We start from the raw sequence: 22632 nt of genomic DNA, 5'->3' as shown, positions 1-22632 counted from the left end.
GATTTGTGCAGTTTGAGAAGGAAGGTGTCTTGCTGAGGGAGGAGCTTTGAGCCAGAGACTTCGAAGTCCTCGAACTCAAACGGCACCTAAAAGAAATAACCTTTGAGAGGGATAACCTCCAGGAAAAGATAGCTCTAGTCGAGCACCAGCTCTATGATGCGAGACGGATAGTGATGAATATAGAGGTCTCTATTCTGAGTTAGTTATTGCACTATCCGGGATCAAAACCAAAGCTGAGGCACTTATATCTTTGCACAAAGAGGATGAAGTTGTAATAAACGCTCATAATGGGATAGAGCATGAGGAGGCCGAACTAAAATTGACTCGAGTCGTGGAGCATGCTCGGTTAGAATCTCGGAGGCAGACTCTCGAGGATATACATATGGGGGTATCAATTTGTCTGCCGAGCGTGAGAGGGTGAAGACCCTAGAGGAGAAAGTTGTTGCCATGTTTGCTTTTGGAGATGTGCCAGGTAGTGGTTTAGAAGATGATGAGAATGGAGGCGGTATCCCTCGAGGGGAAGTGGTCGTTAAAGGTCCCAGGACTGTAGCCGGAACCATTGGGGCACAACCTCCGGCGGATCCGTCAAAGATGTAGGCTCGACGATAGATTAGGATTCTATTTGGATCCTTCCTTGTAATGGGTTTTCAAAAAGCCTTTGTAAACTTAACTCTGCGGGCGATATGTATAAATGGCCTTTTGTTTTTTATCACTTCTTTTCTCCTTTTCCTTTTGAGAATAATGTGTGCTATTTTTGATAATCAATCCGAGATCTTAGACCTTGGGTTAGACCCTCGGGTTTTTGCTATTGCTGAGCGACTTGTAACGGTGGAAAGTTAGTCCTTGAGTGTTCTCAGGTTAGACCTGGCTTTTATACGTTGGGTCATTGCAACCTTCGATTTTAGTGCTGGCGATAGTGTATCTCACACATTTGGTCAGTACGACCTTCGATTTTAGTACTGGCGACAGTGACTCTTACACGTTTGGTCGGTACGACCTTCGATTTTAGTGCTGGCGACAGTGGCTCTTACGCTTTTGCTCTTAGGCATATTTAGTTAACTATTTTGTGTTCAATCTCCAAATCGGGTTTCAACTCGAGCTCATTCGACCCTATAGTTTTTGAATTTAAAGTTGGCCCTTAGGCTCTTACACATTGGGTCGGTATGACCTTTTGTATGTGCTGGAGACAATGGCTCTTATGCTTTAGGTTGATGCAACCTTTTGTATGTGGGTTGGCGACAATGGCTCTTACGCCTTGGGTTGATGCGAACTCTAATATAGGCTTTATTTGTCCCTCGATAAGGATTTTTTGAAATAATGTTTGCCTGACTCTTCGACGGTTTAAATAAAACCTCGATTGTGAGTCGTTATATGGCGATGATTGAGCACCTCGGGAGGTTTGGCTCGGTGGCTGAGTATCTCGAAGCCTGTATTTAGGAGCTGACATGGTCGAAACTTTTTTGCCTATGTTAAGGGTAGCCTGTTTAACCGGTTCTTTTCGAAGTGTATTCGAAGTAATTGAAGTCCTGTGATTTTATAGCGACGGTCGGGCGTCTAGGAATCGTGTTAGTTTGGCTGGTACAACCTTGTGACCGTAGTCATTTGTGTTTGACCGGAGCCTTTCAGTCCCGAGTAAAGTAGTTTCGGCGTCTATATCGAGGGTATGCCTTTTTAGGGGTCTTACAAGTTCGATATATAGCCTTAACTTTGAGATCGGGTTTATGCCTTTTGTAAGTTCTTACAAGTTTTACATGCCTTTGATGTCTTACAGTTTTGGATACTTGGTACAAGTATGGTTCATGCCTTGATTGAGGTCTTACAGATATTGTCACTTGGTACAAGTGTGGTTCATGCCTTGCTTGAGGTCTTACAGATATTGTTATTGCCTTATATAGGTCTTACGAGATCGAGACAGCCCATATGTGGTCTTACGGCCTCGGGTTTTGATAAATTGATGGAGATGGTGATTGACAGCAGTCCCTGAGTCATTGAGGATTTCTCGACTCGGGAGCCATTACTTGTAAACTTAGTATTGCCTCATTGAGGGCTTACGATTTCGGAGTTCCCAACTCGGAGGTCATGTGGCCTTGAGTTTTTTACGTTAGTCCCCGAGTGTTCGGGACGTTTTTGGCTCTGGAGTTGTTTTGTGATCTTGATGTTGCCTTATTGAGGGCTTACGATTTAGGAGCTCCGACCCGGGGGTCGCATTGTTTCGAGTTGTCGACGCCAGTCCCCGAGTATTCGGGACGTTTTTTGGCTTTGGGGCCGTTTTTTTGCAAAAAATATCGAGCTTTCTTGAAACACAAAATGCTTTTGGGAACTATTATTTGATTACTTAGTACAAGTATACACGCCTTTGCTGTTAAGGGCTCAGTTGTTCTATACAGATATAGTTCACTCGACCGTTTGGCCCGGTACATTATTTTCCTATCGAGACCCCATTTGGGGTATTTTGGCTTCTTTGAGTAGGTGACCTTCTGAGGGATTCCCCCCAGTATTCGAGGTTGATTTCAAAAGAAGCCTTGAGTACTTGTTGAGTCTTCCTTAGGTAGCATATGGATGTTTCCTCGTTAAAAACCTTGCCAGTAAAACCTTTTTTAGGATAAAAACCCAATCGAAGGAAAAGAGTGCAACATATGCTTTTGAAACCTAAGGCCTTCGAGTTGGAGGGTGCTTCAGAATCTTCCATCGGACACCTTAGCAGTAGTATCGTTTCATCATTGATATGTTCCAATTGCTTGGAAGTTGCTCACCTTCCATGGTGTCGAGCTTGTAGGACCCTTTGTTGATTACTCCGAAGATGCGGTATGGTTCTTCCCAATTTTTGCCTAGCTTTCCTTCATTAGGGTTTGGGGTGTTGAGGGTGACTTTCCTTAGGACCAAGTCCCCGACTCCGAGATGTCGGAGGTTTGTTCTCCTGTTATAATACCTTTCGATCATTTGATTTTGGGCGGCCATTCGGACGAGCGAGGCTTTTCGCTTTTCATCCAATAGTTTGAGGGTTGTAGTCATGGCTTCGTTGTTCGAGCTCTTAGTGGTGTGTCAGAATCTGGCGCTTGGCTCCCCGACCTCCACTGGTATTAGAGCATCAGTGCCATACACTAGAGAGAAAGGTGTTTCCCCTATGCTCGACTTTGAAGTTGTTCGGTATGCCCATAGCACTTCGGGAAATATTTCTCTCCCCTTAGAGCTTTCTAACTTCTTTTTTATGTTTTGGATGATGGTTTTGTTTGTGGATTCAGCCTGGCCATTTGCACATGGATGGTATGGCGTCGACAAGATTCTCTTGATTTTGTGATCCTCGAGGAACTGTGTTACTTTACTTCTGATGAACTGCCTCCCATTGTCGCATGTTATCTCGGAAGGAATCCCAAATCGGCATATAATGTGATCCCAGATGAAGTCAATGACTTCTTTTTATCTAATCTTTTCGAAGGCCTGCACTTCCACCCATTTTGAGAAATAGTCAGTCATAAATAAAAGAATTTAACTTTACCTGGTGCCGTTAGTAGAGGTCCGACGATGTCCATTCCCCATTTCATGAATGGTCATGGCGATAAGACCGAATGTAGTTGTTCTCCAGGTTGGTGAATCATAGGGGCAAATCTCTGGCATTTGTCGCACTTTCGGATGAATTCCTTAGTGTCTTTTTCCATGTTGTCCCAGTAGTAGCCTGCCCTGATCACCTTTCGGACTAAGGAATCGGCGCCGGAGTGATTTTCGCAAGTACCCTTGTGAATCTCTTGGAGTACATAATCTGTTTCTCCTGGCCCCAGGCATACTGCTAGTGGGCCATCAAAAGTTCTTTTGTACAGAGTCCCGTTTTCGTCGAGCGAGAACCGGGCTACTTTGGTTCGCAGGTCCCTTAATTCCTTTGGATCTGTCGGTAATTTTCCATCTTTCAGATAGCCAATATATTTATTTCTCCAGTACCGTATTAGGCAAGTAAAATTAATCTCGGCATGACCTTCCTCGATCACTAATTTGGATAGCTAAATAACAGCCCTAGGGAGCAGGTCATCTTCTTCAACAGATGATCCCAGGTTTGCGAGGGCATCGGCCTCGCTGTTCTGCTCCCGAGGTACGTGGACCAAGGTCCATTCTTTGAAACGGCGTAATGTGACTTGGATTTTGTCCAAATACCTTTGCATCCTGTCTTCTCGGACCTTGTAGCTCCCATTTATCTGGTTTACTACCAAGAGTGAATCGCATTTTGCTTCGACGATATCAGCTCCCAGGCTTTTGGCCAATTCCAGACCTGCAATCATAGCCTCATACTCGGCTTTGTTGTTAGTCAATCTTGCGGTTTTTATAGATTGCCTGATTATGCCACCCGTAGGCGGCTTCAGGACTATACTGAGTTCGGATCCTCTCACGTTTGTGGCGCTATCAGTGAACAAGGTCCATACCCCGGAAGATGTGCCTGATTTTAGTAAAAGTTCCTTTTCTACCTCGGGCACGAGGGAGGGTGAGAAGTCGGCCATGAAGTCTGCTAGAATCTGGGACTTGATGGTCGTTCGGGGTTGATACTTGATATCATACCCCCCGAGTTCAATGGCCCATTTGGCCAATCGGCCCGATAATTCGGGCTTATGCAATATGCTTCGGAGAGGGTAAATGTTAAAACACAAATACGGTGTCATTGAAAATAGGGTTTCAATTTTTGTGATGCGCTTATTACGCATGAGCTAATTTTTCTAGGTGCGGATACCTGGTTTCGGCATCCCCTAGGGTCCGACTTACATAATAGACAGGGAATTGCGTATCTTTCTCCTCTCGAACCAGCACACCGCTTACCGCTATCTCGAATACGGTCAGGTATAGATACAACATCTCATCCTCTTTTGGCGTGTGGAGCAAAGGCGGGCTAGTTAGATATCGTTTCAATTCCTCCAAAGCGTGTTGGAATTCTGGAGTCCACTCGAAGTTGTTTTTCTTTTTGAGTAAAGAGAAGAAATGATGACTCATGTCTGACGACCTTGATATGAATCTGCCTAGAGGCGTTATCCGCCATGTCAGTCGTTGCACGGCCTTTACATTATTTATCACCGTGATTTCTTCGATGACCTTAATTTTGTTGGGGTTGATCTTGATCCCCTGTTCGATACCATGAAGCCTAATAATTTGCCTTAACCCACTCTGAAGGCACATTTCTTGGGGTTAAGCTTCATGTTGTAACTTCTGAGGATGTCGAATGTTTCCTGCAAATGAGTCAAATGATCCTCTACGAGCAGGGACTTAACTAGCATGTCATCAGTATAAACTTCCATGGATTTGCCTATTTAATGCTCGAACATTTTATTAACTAGGTGTTGGTATGTAGCCCCTGCGGTTTTCGGCCCAACGGGCATTCCATTAGTAGGTACCATACTTCGTGATGAACGAAGTCTTTTCCCTATCCTCGGGGTTCATCTGAATTTGATTATACCCTGAGTAGGAGTCGAGAAAGGTGAGGGTCTCGTGGCCATCTGTTGCATCGAGCAGACGATCAATGTTAGGAAATGGGAACGAATCCTTGGGGCACGCCTTATTTAAGTCTTTATATCTACGAACATTTTTAACTTATTTCCCTTTTTGGGAACTGCTACTATGTTGGCCTGCCATTCGGGGTACTTTACCTCTCTAATAGACCCTATTTTAAGGAGTTTCGTTACCTCATCCTTGATGAACACGTGTTTTACTTCAAACTGGGGTCTTCATTTTTGCTTCACCGGTTTGAACATGGGGTCGACACTTAATCGGTGGGTGGTTATTTCCGACAGGATTCCTGTCATATCTAAGTTGGACCAAGCGAAATAGTCGATGTTATTAATAAGGAATTGAATGAGTTTTTTCCTGAGTTCAGGGGTTAATCCCGTTCCCAGGTATACCTTTCAATCTGGGAGATGCTAGATCAAAACAGCTTGCTCCAGTTCTTCAATTGTTGATTTCGTTGCATCTGATTCTTCGGGGGCAACAAAAGTTCGAGGAGCGAGGAAATCTTCTTCATCATCCTCGGGGTTCTGTACACTCCCAAACTCATCCGAGGTAGAGTGTATAGGATTCGGCGCTTCCTGGTAAACCGCGAACATTTCTTTTACCGCATGTTGTTCTCCATATATGGTCGTTATGCCATCCTTTGTTGGAAACTTCATCATCTGGTGCAGAGTTGATGGCACTTCCCTCATGTTGTGTATCCATAGCCTGCCAAGCAATGCATTGTACATCATGTCATCGCTGATGACGTGGAACTTGGTGTTCTGAGCTGTACCGGACATGTCAACTGGGAGGGCGATCTCCCCTTTCGTTACTTCACCGGCCATGTTGAAGCCGTGGAGGATCCGGGATGCGAGTACGATCTGATCGAGCAACCCAAGCTGTTCTACCACCTTTGACCTGATTACGTTGGCCGAGCTGCCTGGATCCACGAGCACACGTTTAATTCGAATGTTACTTAAAAGAAATGAAATTACCAGTGCGTCATTGTGTGGTTCTGTCAAGGTCTTGAGATCCTCCTCGCTAAATGCAATGGTGTCTTCGGTCATGCGGTCTCGTATCGGCCTTTTTATTGCAGTGTATATTTTTATCCTTTTGATCACGGGTCCTTGGGGAATGTCGGTCCCCCCGATAATCATATGAACGATATGCCGAGAAATATTTCTTTTTTCCTAGGTAGATTTTTCCGAGTTTCCCGTTGAATCTCTCAACGTGCTCCTTTGTTGATGTGAGGACTGGCGCTAATGTATTGAGCGTCGCACAAGGTCGTACCCTTGGGAATCGGCTCTGGCGTGCTCCCAGGGTTTTGCGGTGGCACACCCATACCTGAAATAATCATACCTGCCCTTTCCATAGTTTTTGAGGCTGTTATTTTCAGGTACATTTACTGGTTTAGGCATTTTGACCTGAAATCAAAGATCTTGGACAAGAAAAAGTGTGAAAGATAACTTGCGTTACATAGTAAAGCCAACAAGAAAATAATCACTATTATTTTTAGCCCCACGGTGGGCGCCAAACTATTTACCGTGAAAATGGTAATAACAATTAAATTTGATTATGTGATTCTAAAAATACGTGATCTATTTTTATGCTAGTTGTTAGGGCAATAGATTCTAAGTGAGGTACTTGGAGTCAAGATATGAGCTTAAGACAAGACATTAACCAAACCAAATGGCGGTCGATCAGGGCCTCGAGGGCCCTCTGGGTCGAGTCTAATGCCCCGCCAGGGGTAGTCGATGGAGCCTAACAGTTATAAATAAATCAATGACAGCTCTTTATGGCTAATAATAAGCAATAAATAGCACACAATGAATATGAACAATAAATGCAAGTAAAGAGGTCGGAAGAATGTGTTAGAGAGCAGAGAGAATGTTCTTGAGTGTTTTGTATTGAGCAACAGGTGACTACAAAATGACAAGGATCTCTTTTATATATGAGGGGAAATCCCAACATAGTACAAATACGTTTATTACAAAGATATGGAGATGAGACAGCTAGTTGATGTCATGATTCGAGTCTGAACTTAGCTCACTAGACTTTGTCAGCTCCAGTTATGTGCCTTGGGAACTCCCCACTTTTCATCATAGCCATTGGTCTGTGTTGCCCCGAGGTCGAACGCCGATAACCCTCGAGGGTGAACCTAGACCATAGTCTCGAACCTGTGAAATATGCTTGCGAGGCATCACAACAATAGAAAATTGGACCCTCCGATTTTACCGTATATAGTGTTGTATACTAGGAATCCTTCTGAGAACTTGAACTGGAACATATCCTGTTCTTTTATGCCATATCTTCATGCCTCCTCTACTAGTTGCTACAAATGTTGTATTTATTGTTTTCCTAATGTTGTTGATAATATGCACAGACCTTCTTCCTTTCTACCCATCTCCTTCACCCTCCCAGACAAGAGATCCTGAAACACACAACATTTAGGAAAGAAAGTAACACTGCATTTGAGATGCTCAGTCACCTTAGAAACTGACATAAGATCGAACTTAAAGGTTGGTACACATAACACATCTTTTAGTACATCACCTCCAGTGAGCTGACACTCTCCCATATGAAAAATTGGTGCTGAATCTCCAGTAGGTAATTGCACTTGCCCTGAGTTTCCTACTGAAGTTTCATTTTTCAGCAATTTTTTGTCACCAGTCATGTGATTAGTAGCACCGGTATCTACTATCCATTTGCAAAGTTCTAAATTCTCACATAATGCTACATTACCACAAAAACATTTACCTGCCATATTAGCACTTGCTCCTGCAGTAGAACCTTTGTTCAGCAACTGCAACAACTAATTACACTGCTCCTTGGTGAAAAAGTGAGTTGGTTCAACACTGTTGGTTGGTTGAAATGTGTTATAGTTGGTGAGACTGTTATTGCTTGTTCTCCAGTTGCATCAATCATGACTGCATTTACTTTCTTCTTTTGCTTGAAATCTGATGGATATCCAATTATCTTGTAACAATTCTCCTTTAAGTGCCCTATCTTGTTACAAAATTCACATTTCATCAATTTATAACATTTATTTCTAGTGTGGCCTTTCAAATGACAGAAATCACATTCTAAACTATAGTTCCTTTTTTATCTAGTTGTAGAATGAGCAATAAACATGGCAGTAGGATCATTATGTCCATAACTACCACCAGTAATCGATTTCTTGCTTTCTTCCTGAACCACCATAGCATAAGCCTTGTCTATGGATGGCAAAGTTGGCATCAACAGAATTTGGCTCCTTGCTTGCTCAAAACTATCATTCAATCCCATCAAAAATTGCAGCAATAGTTGATACTCCAGTTGCTTAATATACTCAGTAGCTGATGGAGGCGGTGGCAGTATCGAATCATATTCTGCCCAGAGATCTTTTAGCTTGGTAAAATAGGTCGATACTAATGAAATCCCCAGTGTTAAGGTAAATATTTCCTTGTGCAAGTAATACAGCCTCGATACGTTTACTTTGTCAAATCTCTCCTTGAAAGCAGCTCATACCTTTTTGTGCATTCGAAGAAAATAATACTCATGTTACCAAATCCCTGCTCACATTGCTCATAAGCCATGAGGTCACGATTGCATCCTTCGATGTCGATCCATCAACTAAACACAATTTATTCTTACCTAATAGTGCTACTTTCATCGCACGACTCAAAAGAGAGTAATTTTTCGTACATGTCAAAATGAGTCCCACCGACATGGATCCTGGACCATCAGACGCATGCAAGTAAAGAGGATGACTGTGATCCAAAGCAATTGAGCTTGGTACTGCTCCATGCTCGTATTATCTCCATTATTCTCGTTTTCAGCCAGATTCTCAGAAATTGTCATTGAAAAATTGTAGCATTAGGGTTCGAAACTTGAGTAGATTCTCTCGAACTGTCTTCAATTCCGCGAAGAAATTCCCTAGAATCACTTGATTAGTGTGGCTCTAATACCATGAAGAATTTATCAATCATTCAAAGCTAAGAAGAAGAAATTAAAGATGAAGAATCGAGAGAGTTTGGAGAAGAACAAGGCTCTGTTTATTGCTATACAGCGTGAATAAGAAGAAGCATTTACAATGTTTTAACTAACTCATTAACCACCTAAATGACAGTTGTAATCCACTAACTAACACATTAACTAATACGTCAACTATAGTTAACTTAGCTAATTATAATTAAGCAACTATGATTAACCTACGTCCTTTACAGTTTTGCTCATCTAATAAATCCCACCTTGCATAACTTGTGAACAAGACGATAAGCAAAATGTGATCAATTTGTATCAAAATTATGTCCTGCTTCCCATAATTTGTGAAAGCGTGATATTTTATTCTTCTAGATATATAGTGGCAAAGCTATTTTTTCACAAATTTTTGAAACGATAAAGAAAATTTAAAAAGCAGCCTCAAATAGTCCTATTTGTGCAAATTTTCCGTTTCCCCCTAAGCTCGCTTTTTAGGCCTTTGCTCGGGTGAAATTTTTGATCGAACGATTCTTCTAGAGTTTCTCTTTTACTAAAAATATAGGATTTAAGTTATACCGACAATGTAAAGATATTGTACACTATCAAAGATTGTTAACCTGTGATTACAAGTCAATTACTATTATTGGGTCAAACTGAAAAATTTTCTTCAACCAAATAAGCGTTATATACAATAAGCTTAATTTGACTCTAGAGCTAGATCGACCTTTAGTGATTGAGAGCAAGAATTTCAATAATAACACTGCTTCAATATTATTTGTAAGCAGATACACAAATTGTTTGAGTCGTGTTTGGTACTGTCCTAAGAAATTATTTCAGCAATGTGAAATGTCTCCCCAGGACTAAACAAGCACATCTCTATTTGTTTAGAGGATACAGGAATCAGCAAAATTAAATATTACAAACCCAACTATTTAAAAGAGGGGAACAAGAGAAGTTAAACTACCAAAAAGAAAGACAACAAAGGGAAATTGGTGAATAATGAAATTAGAAGGAAAGATAAGAAGGATTTCTTTTTGTCTTGCTGATGATAATTGATTAGAAAGGAGTGATTGGTAATGATTATTTATAGCTTCATTTGCATGAAGACTTGTTGTGCATGACAAGAAAGTGGCCGATGAAATTTGCCACTTTATCAAGACATTTTGTCACCTTTCTAATGACTTCTAGAAGGGATATCACTTGACTTTGATTATGACAATTGTCAACAAAGTCTTTAAAATATTGTCACACAACCAACAAAAATAACCAAAACCAAGGAACACTAACTCTAAGGCTGAGATTGCTAAGCTATCGGTAGCTATAGACTCCCCACCTTACGAGGAAGGGTATGAGTTCAAGCTTCTTCACGTAGCAATAATAACAGTAGTCTAAGCGTATTAACAAGGAAAATTAATATTGAGTTGCTCTTAATTATAAACTCTTCCATTTACAATTTCTTATCGACTAATAGTAAGCAAATTACTTACTGAACACTCAGTCTAAGCTTACAATAGAATTTTATATGCACTCGATATCTAAAATAAAATAAAATCAGTGTTACACGATCAGCATAAAATTTATTAAGAAAAATTGCATTTATGTAACTTACACCTTGCATGTATATTGGAAGAACGCTAGAATCTTTTACGCTGCATTATTTAAAATCGAATATGTTTAATATATATAGGTTTAATTAATTACTACACCCACCAACCTGGTGCTGATTAGTTTATCACCAAGCCCTTTTGACCTCAGTCCTCCGTTGCTCTTGCTTTGCCACTATATATATGAGATTAAGTTGTATTTCACAAGTAAATCTTTTGTCTGCATCCAAAACATTGTCCAATATTGGCTTTCATAATTCTGTTAGCGACTATGTAATCTTCATGCTTGAGGAGTTTTTGCACCATCCAAAGTGCGATGAATATTATTATAATTCTGCACAACTTTGTCCCTTGTAAGATTTATCCTCAATACTGTACCCACCACATTACCACACGAGCAGAGTAAAATTACTTGTGCGCACCAAGTATTTTGCACCAGACTAAAAGTTTTAACTGTAAAAAATATAAATTAAAGTGAAAATACAAATCACTTAATAATAAGTAAGTGATAGCTTTCTGTACAAAAAAATACATTTTGCATTCATTCGTTTAATATAAAACACTAGGATTGGTTACGTTGATTTTTCGGCAGACCAGTGGTGGAGTGGAGCATTCGTCCCACCAACACCCCCAAACCTCCTTAACATACAACAGAAAACCTTACACCAAGAAGTAACTACTGTCCTGCCTTAATTACATCTAGTTCGTATCAACCAAGTATATGAATTCTCACTATCATTATACAACAGGAAACTACCTTTCATCAAATAAATCTCAGAATGCAAAAGAAAACGAACTATAAACTTCTTCAATCTTTTTGTTCCAAGTAGATTTTGGTAGATCGACGCATGTCCCAACATAAGCCTTCGTTTTTTTATAGCTTTTCATGTAGGGTGACCACTTGGAAGAGGTCCTCATCACGGTTCTGTCAGCTATAACCAACGCATTTGACTAATATGTTACACTATGAGAAAAACTACCCCCCTCAATTCTTTAGTTCTTCTTACTCCTAGGGTTAGCTGAAGAAGTTATTCATGTTCTAGCAATTCATAAGAAAAAATCGGCCATATGTCATAACAACCCAAGTTATTCAGCTGCAAACCACAACTCATGCATATGGACACTTTGTTTTTTGCTCATGAATCCATGTTAGCTCATCACTAAGCAGTAAGCACAGGGTATGCAAGCTCGCAAACTTAACTGTTGCAAGAAGGATGGAGTTAATAATTAATTTGCTTATACAAAAATTATACAAGGTGTGAAGTCCCACGAGTCGCAGGCATCTAATGCGAAACGTGAACAGGAACATGCTAAGCTACTTCATATACAAGGATTACCCTACAGCAGCACGGACACCGTCAGCTATTCTTCTTCCGCTTCCTCAAATTTGGCATTGCACGAAGAAACACCGAACCGGAAACATAATCATTGTCCTCCATATTTTCTTGGTGCGCTGATACCTTTTGACAAGTACTATTAGTCGTGTTGTCTAAATCTTGCTCGTTTTCAGATGCACCTATCCTTGCATCACATTGCTTTTTATTCGTCGAGGGGCTAGAAACAAACTGATTTGAAGCATTACCACAAATCTCATTTCCCAAAAGCTGAGAGGAATTATTAATATCAGAACAACCAACTGATAGGATAGGACTAGACGCATTTATCTCATGCTCCATATCTCCATCATCTTCCTCTAAGCAAAACCCACCCCCCATTTTAAGGTACTCCTTAGACAAAAGATCCCCAGGAACAGGATCGTCCATTTCACCAAAACTTGGCTGAACAGCGGATTCCATTTCTGCCCCACCCGTGTTGACATCAGCACTTGTTTCAGGGTTTGACAGTCCTTGTGGACAGTAATCATTACTTACATCATTCTCGGTCATGTTGCTAGAATCATCAGGACAACGCTCAACTATGCCCACATCTGCTCCGGATTCTCTCCTTTCCAACTTGTCAGTAGTAGAATCTCCATCATCTTTGTCAACTTTATCAGACTCATCATCTCTTCCCTCACTGTAATTTACTATTTTCCGATGACGCTCTGACTGAAATTTCAATTAGAACGAAACGGAAAGAATATTAAAAGTCATGAACTGGAGGTCTCAAGTAAAACACAAAAGAAACTGACATTTTCCCTTGAACCATGAATATGTACAAAGTGACAAGTACTCGGTCATTTAGTTTAAAAGTATGTGGATATTGTTTCAAAATACGTGCATATACTAGCAATGACACCTGAAGAGAATTTTGAAATTGCAAATTCTCGAGATATCAAAATGAAGCAAGAATTTAAGACGACATGCAATCAAACCACTATCATCAACAGTTTTCACATGCAATATGAACCATGAGTAATTTTTCATACATCACATGTAAAAAAACATTATAATTTATAAACACCATAAATATAGGATTCGCAGAAGCAAAATATCATAAACATAAAGCTAGGACTTGCAGAAGCAGCTTGGAAACTCTTGAGACCTGTGAGAATGGAATAATTCAGCTCTAATTCTTTCTAGAATTCTCAGAAACATAGGAATTAAGTAGAGGTTAGGGAAACACTAAACAAGGCAAAGGTGACTTGACATTAGCACCAGTGCAATGAGTATCTGCCCTATACTATCTCAATATATAGCATCTCAATGAGATCTGGACAGATAGTATTAATGTTTTTCAATTTCACTAAAAAGGTGCAGTCATGAAGAGTTTAAAATACAATTAGTGTTGCAAGGAAAAAGGACTTACTCTTCTTGCTTGCTTTGGCTTTTCAAGCTTCTCAATTTGTGATTGTTGCTCTATATCACTATCTTTTTCCCCCTCGGAGCTTGTTTTGAAGGATCTGGAACAGGATTTCTTACTTGCCTTCCCCACAGATCGAGCTGTTTTCCTCCCTCCTCTTATACTACCACTTGATTTCTTATTGGTGTTTTGCTTGCTTCCTGATCCCTCTGGTGGTTCCAAATGTTCAGGCTGCAAATGCTCTCCTTTCCTTTTTCTTGACTGCTTTCCAACTGATCTTTTTGTTTTTGTCTCCTCATAATCAGCACCAGCCGACTCTAGTCCCGTCAAAGGATCCTCTATCTTTTCCTCCTCCACATTATTAAATTTTAATTCTCTTTTTTTTAAGTTTTCAGGAGCATCTTGTACACTTGCATCCATTAAATTCATGGATTTGTTTCCTGTCATAAGTTTAACAGCCTTTTTTATCCTCTTGCTACGAATTTTTGCAAATCTCTCATTGAAAGTGTAGAAGGCTTCCAGTCGAAGTTGTGTCTACATCAAGTAAACAAAGGAACATTGAGAGAAAAGTTCTGCATCAGCTTCCTCTTTTTCCAATCAGACAAATTAACACAAAATGAGAAAACAATAAGAGCAGAGCACACAAGAAACAATAGAAGTGGTCAATTCATGTTTGTATTATCATAGAAGTCATTCCTTTACTTCAAAAGAGACATGCCAATTGACGTGCTTAGTGTGTATATCCATTTTCTTTTAAATTTTGGTGACAGGTAGGGGAAGATGAAAAAGGATCAACCTCATGTTTGTTGTACTCTTTCAGAACCGATACTAGCAATTCATCTGCCTTCTGGCTGCTCCAACCGAATTTCTCCCAACAAACTCTGCAACAAACAAATGTTCATTCAGAGTCATATATAAATCCCAAGTCCTCACTAGACCATTAGAAGAAAAAATCAAATACAACTCACTTGCGAAGCACAGAAACATCAGGCTTCCCCCATGCAAAAGGCTCTGTTGACTTGTCAACCCGTGGAGAAGCATATGCTGAAATCACAGCATCACTCGGAAACGAGGAAGGAATATGCCAGTTTTTACTAATATTTCTCTGTGAACATGGTGCCAATATAAAGAAAGAGTAAGATCATGCTTTTCCAATCAAATAGACAATAGATTTGAAGCAAAAGGACACAATGTTTTACATGTTTATTCATGAAAATCTGCTTCAACTTTTGAACTCTATCCTCAGACTTGACATTTTCATCAGATGCGGAATTGCCTTCCACATTGCTTCTTGAGCAACTCATATCTGGATCACCAACTTCACTCCCTCTCTTCCTAGTGCTGGAACCTGCCTGTGCATCAAGCCCCCCAAGAATGGATGGATCTGGCGATTCCACCCACTCCCGAAATTTCTGAAGACCGTCTTCCTCAGGAAATGCATTTAGAACTTCAATGGCATTAACAATACCAATCCCACTGCACCATGGCAAAAAAAAATGGATCAGGACTTCTGCATATCTCACAAAGCAAAGTTGCTCCACATATAAGAACTGTAGTATCTATAGTTCCTTGATGAGAATGTGCAAACAAGAGTAATTGATGTAGTAAAAAAGAGAGGCAGATACATCTGTTAGCAGGATATGGCACTCTGTAAAAGAGCCACAAAAGCAGGCTTACCTCACTCCTTCAGTATAATCGCTCCCAAGGAATAATGCCGTACGAATTAATTTTTCTCTATCCAACCCAAGCTCGTTCTCCACATCCTATAAACAGCAGATATGGCATCAACCACAGGCACTATAAATGAAAGGAAACTACAATATTCTCTCAGAAATGAGACATTGACCCCGCAGTGTACCACCAACCTCAAAACCTTTTTCTTTCCTTTCTCTCTCTTTTTTTTTTTTTTTTTTTTTTTTTTTTGGGGGGTGTGATAGTGATCACAAAAAGAAAAACAATAGCTCTTACTACAAGCATCATTTAACCATTGCAGTGGAGGTAAACAAAGTTTTTGATTATTATTTTGAAAACCCTAAAAAGGTGTAGTTGTAGAAACCTAGCTTGCAGAAAGACAAACTTAACGGAAAGAAGAGAATCCAGGACACGGTGAATTGATGAACCTTCATAAAGTATGTCTCCACATATTTGCGATCATCAAATATGTTCTTGTATACATTTCGAGCACCAAACAAGAACGCATCAGAGTCATCAGTAACCACACCATCAACAAGATTTGTAAGCTCCATGTAAGCACACTGAGCTTCAGCTTCCATCGGAGCTATTATATATGGCAAGCCAAACATTTGAAGCAACTCCTGACATAGAGAAAGATGTAAATGAGATGAATTGAACTAACAGTAATATTGTATCACCATGAAACATCAGAGAAAAGGAATCAAGTACATGCACCCAAGGTGTGACCTAGTGGTTAATGAAGTGGTTTGAGAACCATGAAGTCTCACGTTCAAATCCCAATGGAGACAAAAAACACTAAGTGAACTCTTCCTATCTGTCCACACCTTGGTGGATAAAGCTACCTACCGTACCTGGTACCTGTTGTTGGTGGGAGGTAACAGGTATCTCGTGGAATTAGTCGAGATGCGCGCAAGCTGACTCGAACACCATGGTTATTTAGAAAAAGGAATAAAGACATAAAGAACAAAGATGACTTCGGATCAGTAAGTGGAATAGGAAATAGAAGGGGAAAAGGGTTAAAAGAGTTTTTACAAAGATAATAAGCCTAAGCCCCTAAGCATGCAGGTTTCTAACTTTGTAACGTTCACAAGGTCACTAAGAAAAAAACAATCACACGTAATGGGATGTCAAGTTAATAAACTAACCAGCATACACCAATTGATTATGTGATTTAAATAAGATGAGATAGTCCAATACAAAGAATGATCTTAGCCTAGAAAAATTACAGCTAAAAGCATAGGCGGACCCAAGATTTCAAGGCGTCGGGGGCACCACTAATGCCAATACTAGCTACCGAGTTTTTAGCATTGAACTCATTGTATTTTTAGAATTATGGTTTCAAATTTAATATTTGTTCAAATGTTAGTGAGTTTGAAATATATATTACTGCTATGCTAAAAGTAATGGGTTCGTTATTGCCGAAGGGCTAGATACGGTCATGTTTGTGTCAATCATTTGCAACGAAAGATTAGTGGAGTGTGATTGGAATCAAAGGAACCAACTTTAAATTGAACTTTTTGGCCATTTCAATTTCTTGAGAGTTTTGCAGCAGGAGCAAAAGTATCTTAGGGGCTAGGGTAACTGGGCAAAGGTTTATGTTTTTAATGTGGAAAGAGAATTGGGTTTTGAGATTTTGAGGGATGGACTTTAAGCTAAAAATGGGAAATGAATGTAAGAAGTACTCACAAAATAAAAAAACCGCTACAGTTATTATTACACATGGAAAAATGGGAAATGAATGTAAGAAGTCAAATAAGAAAGTTGCTGCAGTAAAGATTAGAACCTGGGTCACGAAGAACACATGGAATTTTTAGGCAACCCACTCAACCAGTGCCCCCCAGCAACCGTTTGTTGAAGAGGGTACATGTAAATTATACTATAAGAGTTTTTAAGGAATCACATGGAATTTTTCCCAAAGTTATGGGGTGTGGGTGACCCCCCTGTGCCTAACGTGGGTCTGCATCTGGCTAAAGGCATGATCTTAGCCTAGAACCTTTACACCCAAAAAGTGTGAATGTAACTCGAGACAGAACATGCTGTATGGCATGGCAATAACAAAATTAAACTGGGGTCACTGAGAATCAATTTGTAATCACACGCAGACCAGCAAATTGTGGGAAACCAGATAAAACGCCACGAAACACCTGCTCTCTAGTGCACAAACAGCTTCCAACTACTAAAATTTGATATTTGGAAATAAATTAGGTCTAAAGTTGCATCAGAAAAAATAAATATCATCTAAAACCTACCTGGCACTCTGCAAACATTTCAGAGCTTACAGATTCTGCATTACGCTCAAGCTTTCTCTGCTCATCTCCAAGTTTTTCACGCTCTTTATCCAACACATCCATCTCCTCCTCCAAACTAGCCATCATAACCTTTTGATCTTCTTTGCTACCTGCAGAATCCAAATTGCCAAAGAGATCCTTCCCTTCCAATAATGGGTCATCACAAGTACCTTCCTCATCTAGTTTTTGTGCACTATTTGCATCACTTATAAAACCCTCCGTGAAAGCTTTGGCGAGTTCTGTCGATTCATGTGTATAATGATGTGAGGCAGCTCCAGCTTCATATTGTTGAGCATCAGAGGTTCTTGCATTCGGCAATTCGTTAAATCTTGCTTGTTCTATAGAAGTAACATCTGACGCACTTTTTCCGTTGCTCGAAACCTCAACAGTGGTATCAGCTATCTTATTCCTAATCATTCTAACCTCTGACCCATCAAGAGGATCAGTCGGTCCCATACGTATATCACAATGCAAAGTTCTGTCAGCTTGATTGGTTACTTCTTCAATCTGCATATTTCTATAACCAGAATTAGCTTGAAATTGTTCCCCTAACTGGTTTCCCAAACAGTTATTACCCTCCGCAATATCCGTCTCATGTACAGTATCATGCAAGTGTGCAGTCTGAATTTCGGATGGTAATTCTTTCTGTTGAAGAATTTCATGCGTCTTTGGACAATTGTTATCTTGACCATCAGATCCAATAACTATACCATGAGTAACCATTTGACTAGCTTCTTCAGACATATCATTCTCATGAGATTTATCTATGCATCTATGATCTCTCAAGTCCTCAAGACTCCTCCTTACTGCTTCCTGATAATCCGCTTCTTCTTCCAAAGCACCTTTAGAAGCACTTCTTGAATCAAATGGAAATAAGGAACGCTCCTTGCAAATATCTACACATTCTTCTTCCCATTCTACTTCAACCTCATCATCCATGCCATCTTTCTCCAGTGTAGCCTGGCTTTCCCCTTGAGAGTTATTGCTTAGCAAGTCACGTTTCTCTTCAATCAATCCTTCCTCCCACTCAACATCTGAGGCAGAATCCAGAGACTGCTTTTTTGAGGGGGAATGATCAATAGAAAATTCCATAGCTGGATCACCTGCCACTAAATGTGCAAATATATCATCATCATCATCATTGGCACAATTATGTGCAAAATTATCTTCAAAAGATATCTGAATTGAAGTCCCGCTTTTCAACTCAGACTCTTCACTTTTGTTGTTTGAACAAGCCTTCCCATCATTATCTGGATTGGATGAGTTCAGCTGCGGAATTGTATCAGAGACATTTCCAGGGGAATGTACAGCAGTGTCATTGATAGCAGGCACATAACTAAAATCTTTGTTTCTGGATAGACTCTCTTCCTCAATCTCTTTAATCATATCTAAATTTCTCTGTAAATCTCGAGTCATGCGAACACCCATGGCTCTCAGTCTGCTGACTCGAAGATGACCCCTCTCATCCAGATACGTCTCCACGTCATCATTAAATGCACTTCCAGGTTCAGTCACGATTGATTCTAGCACACTAGATTTCCTTGTTGCAGCATCACTTGCAGTCGCAGAATTTGGCAAACTATTTTCTGTTTGTACTTCACTTGGCTTCTTTCTGGTTTGATCTTTCCCAGCAGACACAAGGACACTAATAAATACCAACATGTAATTTTTTTAGTAGGAGATGATGATTTAAGCAAGAGAGGAAAAAGAATCACGAGAACAAAACAAATGACCGTTACTTACTCTTTGTCCCCAGTAAAAGATGAGGAGAAAATAAATTCCCTATTTGCTTCAGAAGCAATCCTTTTAGTCCGCACACCACCTATTCCCTTTCCAGCAGCAGATTTCTGCACTTCATCTATCTCGCGTCGAAAAGCAACAGTTTTCAGATAAGCTTGTATTTGCAGTTCTGAGAACTTTTCAGGAGCCTAAGAGATGCATCTACAGAGTTAGACTGAAAAAAATAGAAAATGTACCCACAGGAACACATATTCAGTTCTTAACCTTGCAAACACAAGTAACATAATTCAATAATATAACAGGGAAAGTTGTAAGCTCCACAGTTCCAAAAACGACTCGAGAAAGTGTTTGAAGATGTACTAACTAAACCATCAACCTGGCAAAAACACTTTTTTAATGATAGATACATCATTTAAAAGAAATCACCATGAAGATCCACCTAATCTAACTCACAAACAAGGACCAGCATTGAAGATTAAGATATTGTGTTGCAAACATGAAACCAGTGCACAAACTATAAATAATGTACTTTAAGCTACAAAAGAGATATACATATTTAAGAAGATACAGAACTCTGAAAACCCAAAAAGCAATTGCAGAAAGACAAATCATTGTGTTCTGATGTGCAAACAGGCTTAATGATGTACCTTCTTGACCTTCTGATACTTTTGTCTGTTCTCTGCCATCAATCTCTCCCTCATCTGGCAAACAAGTTATTGATCAAACAAAGAGAGAAAATTCTGCATCCAGAGTTTTTTTGTCTCCTTTTGAGGGACCATTAACTGGATACTGCTTCCATATGTAAAAGAAACACCTTTACCTGACCAAGAAGATCAAGCTGCATCGATGGAGGTAAAGCAGCTAAAACAGAAGGATCAACTTTTCCTTGCATTGATGGCTGCACATTGCATAAAGTGTTTGGCGGCATGGTTAGTAAGAGACAAAAATCTATTCATACTCGTCAAGAGATACCACAAGCATCACAATTAGATGGAGGTAATTAAGTCCACGGATTGAAATTGTGATAGAAAATGAAGTCCACATACTTGCATCTACTAGACCAGCAAATAACAATTAGAATTTCCTTCCTAACAATGTAAGGACCAAACAAGACAAAGACTTCTTTACTCATTAATGCACTTGAATAAAAGCAGATACGTGCATACAAAAGAAGTTTAATCGTTCCTTAAGCCATAAAGGAAAGCAGACTCTTAATGCAAATATTATTCAGATTCCCAGCAGCAGAATCATCAACAAATGTGATACATGTTACCATTATTGCACACAACTAAAAGGTGCACCGGGACCAAGAGCGTCACAATCATTTTACTACTCAAATGAATTGGTCACTAGCATCATGCACAATCTGAATTTGACATGTGAAGATGAAAATAAAATCATCAAGCAGTTGATGCTAACCAGTATCATCTCTTCGTCTTCATCAGTGTTATCATTTTCAGCATGATCCCCAGCACAAGATGTTGATGCATTACCAGTAAAATTCCAGTCTTCCTCTGCTTGAATAGAAGCTGCCAACCTTAATTAACTTGTCAAACTGAGTGTCAGAATCTTTTATGTCCACATTCAAGTAGAAAGCGGAAACATCATACAAATGCATAACATATCCAAAAAAACAAAAAAGATCATACAACTGACTACTACAACTTACATCTCATCCAGTGCTTCCCTATCATAATTCTCTGCAGCCAAGCCATTTCCTTCGTCCACGTTCTTCACAGTTCCAGTTGCTTCTGTGCTAACCTTTTTACCCTTTGCATCATTCTGCTTCCTCTGGTTCTCCAGATCCACAGCCAGCTCTTTCAGCCTCATAGCCTTAAGCTGCAAGTAGAGAAGGATGAATCTATTCAGCATCATGTGTATTGTCAAATTCTAACCACACTATGACAATGCTGATAAGTTGAATGCACTCTAAGTTAGACAAAAGACGTCCAATTTAAAGAAAAACAGTAAATCGAGGAAATAGTGGTTTTATCAACAGCCTGGCACGTAAACCAAACATGTTCTCTCATCTGCTTGCATGATTATCCGCGACAGCATTGATGAAAAGCACTAACGTCACCAAGAATAGACAACAAACGTATTGTTCAATAACCATCTCATCAAACAGATGAGAAAGAAGAATCCTTTATTTAGTTAGGTTTGTAACATGCTCCCAATCCGTTGAAAACACTGTGTTAGTAACTAGAACACCTATACCATAAAGAATTGTGTGATTTCTTATCTAAAAACTTAACCAATTTTAAGAATGTTACAGTAATATATAACATATTCTAGCTCCGCAACACATAACTCTAAATAATTGAAGGACTAACATGATTAAGGAGCAATTTTTCAGCAGTTTTTCTAATCTTGGCTTGAGCATTTTCCCGCTGGCGGCGACGCGCGATCACCGTTCTACGCTTGAGGGCAGGCGTACCACCGTCAAATACAAAGACTGGCTTGGTCCGAAGGTAGAGTAACTTGCAAATTCGACGGAAAAATCCCAAAATATGAGCATTCCGCACCATCTCCCCCTTTTCATCTCGCATTGCTTTCATAAATTGTATAATCCATATGCTTGCATCTGATAAATAACAAATTTTGACGCAGTAATCAGTATAAGTATGATCAGTGAGTTTTCTAGATATAATTAGGGTTAGGGTTAAAGGAACTGAGGTTACCGATTGCTAGTTTTTTTCCGGCGAGGGTTTCAACGGACACGCGGCGGCCGACGGGGGCCAAGAGCTCCCAGAGACCTTGAACACCCATTTCAGTTTGTCCACTAAACTGTCAAAGATTTTGCGTAGAATTTTGAAGTATTGCCGCCAAGTCGATACAAATAGGCTGTAAAATGGAACGGGAAGTCGGTTGGTCGTTGCAGGGGCAAATTGGGTAGCTTGGTCTTTTTCCTTAACAAAGTAGACAACAACAACAACATCCCAGTATAATCCCACAAGTGAGGTCTGGGGAGGGTAGTATGTACGCAGACCCCTACCCCGAGGGGCAGAGAGGCTGTTTCCAGGAGACCCTCAGCTCAAGAAAGCACCAAGTGACGATATATTAGTACTATTGATAGACTCATAATATAATAACATAAAATACATAACATACATAAAAGAAATTAAAATAGCAAAATAACAGCCATA

The 22632-nt window shown here is 39.9% G+C and overlaps 3 protein-coding genes across 3 annotated transcripts; all 3 read right to left on the bottom strand.

Moving 5' to 3' along the window:
- Window positions 1-3992: 3992 nt before the first annotated feature.
- LOC142176653 (uncharacterized) lies at window positions 3993-4484 on the bottom strand. Its single transcript, XM_075244749.1, has one exon. It carries the CDS (start codon window positions 4482-4484, stop codon window positions 3993-3995), a length of 492 nt encoding a protein of 163 aa, XP_075100850.1.
- A 4075-nt stretch (window positions 4485-8559) lies between these two features.
- On the bottom strand, window positions 8560-9297 carry LOC142176651 (uncharacterized). Its single transcript, XM_075244745.1, has 2 exons — window positions 9165-9297; window positions 8560-8864 (listed from the first exon to the last, which is right to left on the bottom strand). The coding sequence occupies exons 1-2, from the start codon at window positions 9295-9297 to the stop codon at window positions 8560-8562; spliced, it is 438 nt and encodes a 145-aa protein (XP_075100846.1).
- Window positions 9298-12200: 2903 nt separating this feature from the next.
- Window positions 12201-22329, bottom strand: LOC107815615 (DNA repair protein UVH3). Its single transcript, XM_016641224.2, has 15 exons — window positions 22168-22329; window positions 21820-22070; window positions 21156-21325; window positions 20906-21023; window positions 20307-20384; window positions 20134-20187; window positions 19490-19674; window positions 17708-19391; window positions 15884-16078; window positions 15441-15526; window positions 14963-15239; window positions 14732-14868; window positions 14560-14644; window positions 13770-14297; window positions 12201-13069 (listed from the first exon to the last, which is right to left on the bottom strand). Exons 1-15 carry the CDS (start codon window positions 22253-22255, stop codon window positions 12380-12382), a joined length of 4626 nt encoding a protein of 1541 aa, XP_016496710.2. The 5' UTR covers window positions 22256-22329; the 3' UTR covers window positions 12201-12379.
- Between the last annotated feature and the right edge of the window lie 303 nt (window positions 22330-22632).

This window comes from Nicotiana tabacum, chromosome 3, assembly GCF_000715075.1.
Source record: "Nicotiana tabacum cultivar K326 chromosome 3, ASM71507v2, whole genome shotgun sequence".
Taxonomy (NCBI): Eukaryota; Viridiplantae; Streptophyta; class Magnoliopsida; order Solanales; family Solanaceae; genus Nicotiana; species Nicotiana tabacum.
The sequence above is the reverse complement of the archived record's forward strand: the minus strand, read 5'-3'. Positions and strand labels throughout refer to the sequence as shown.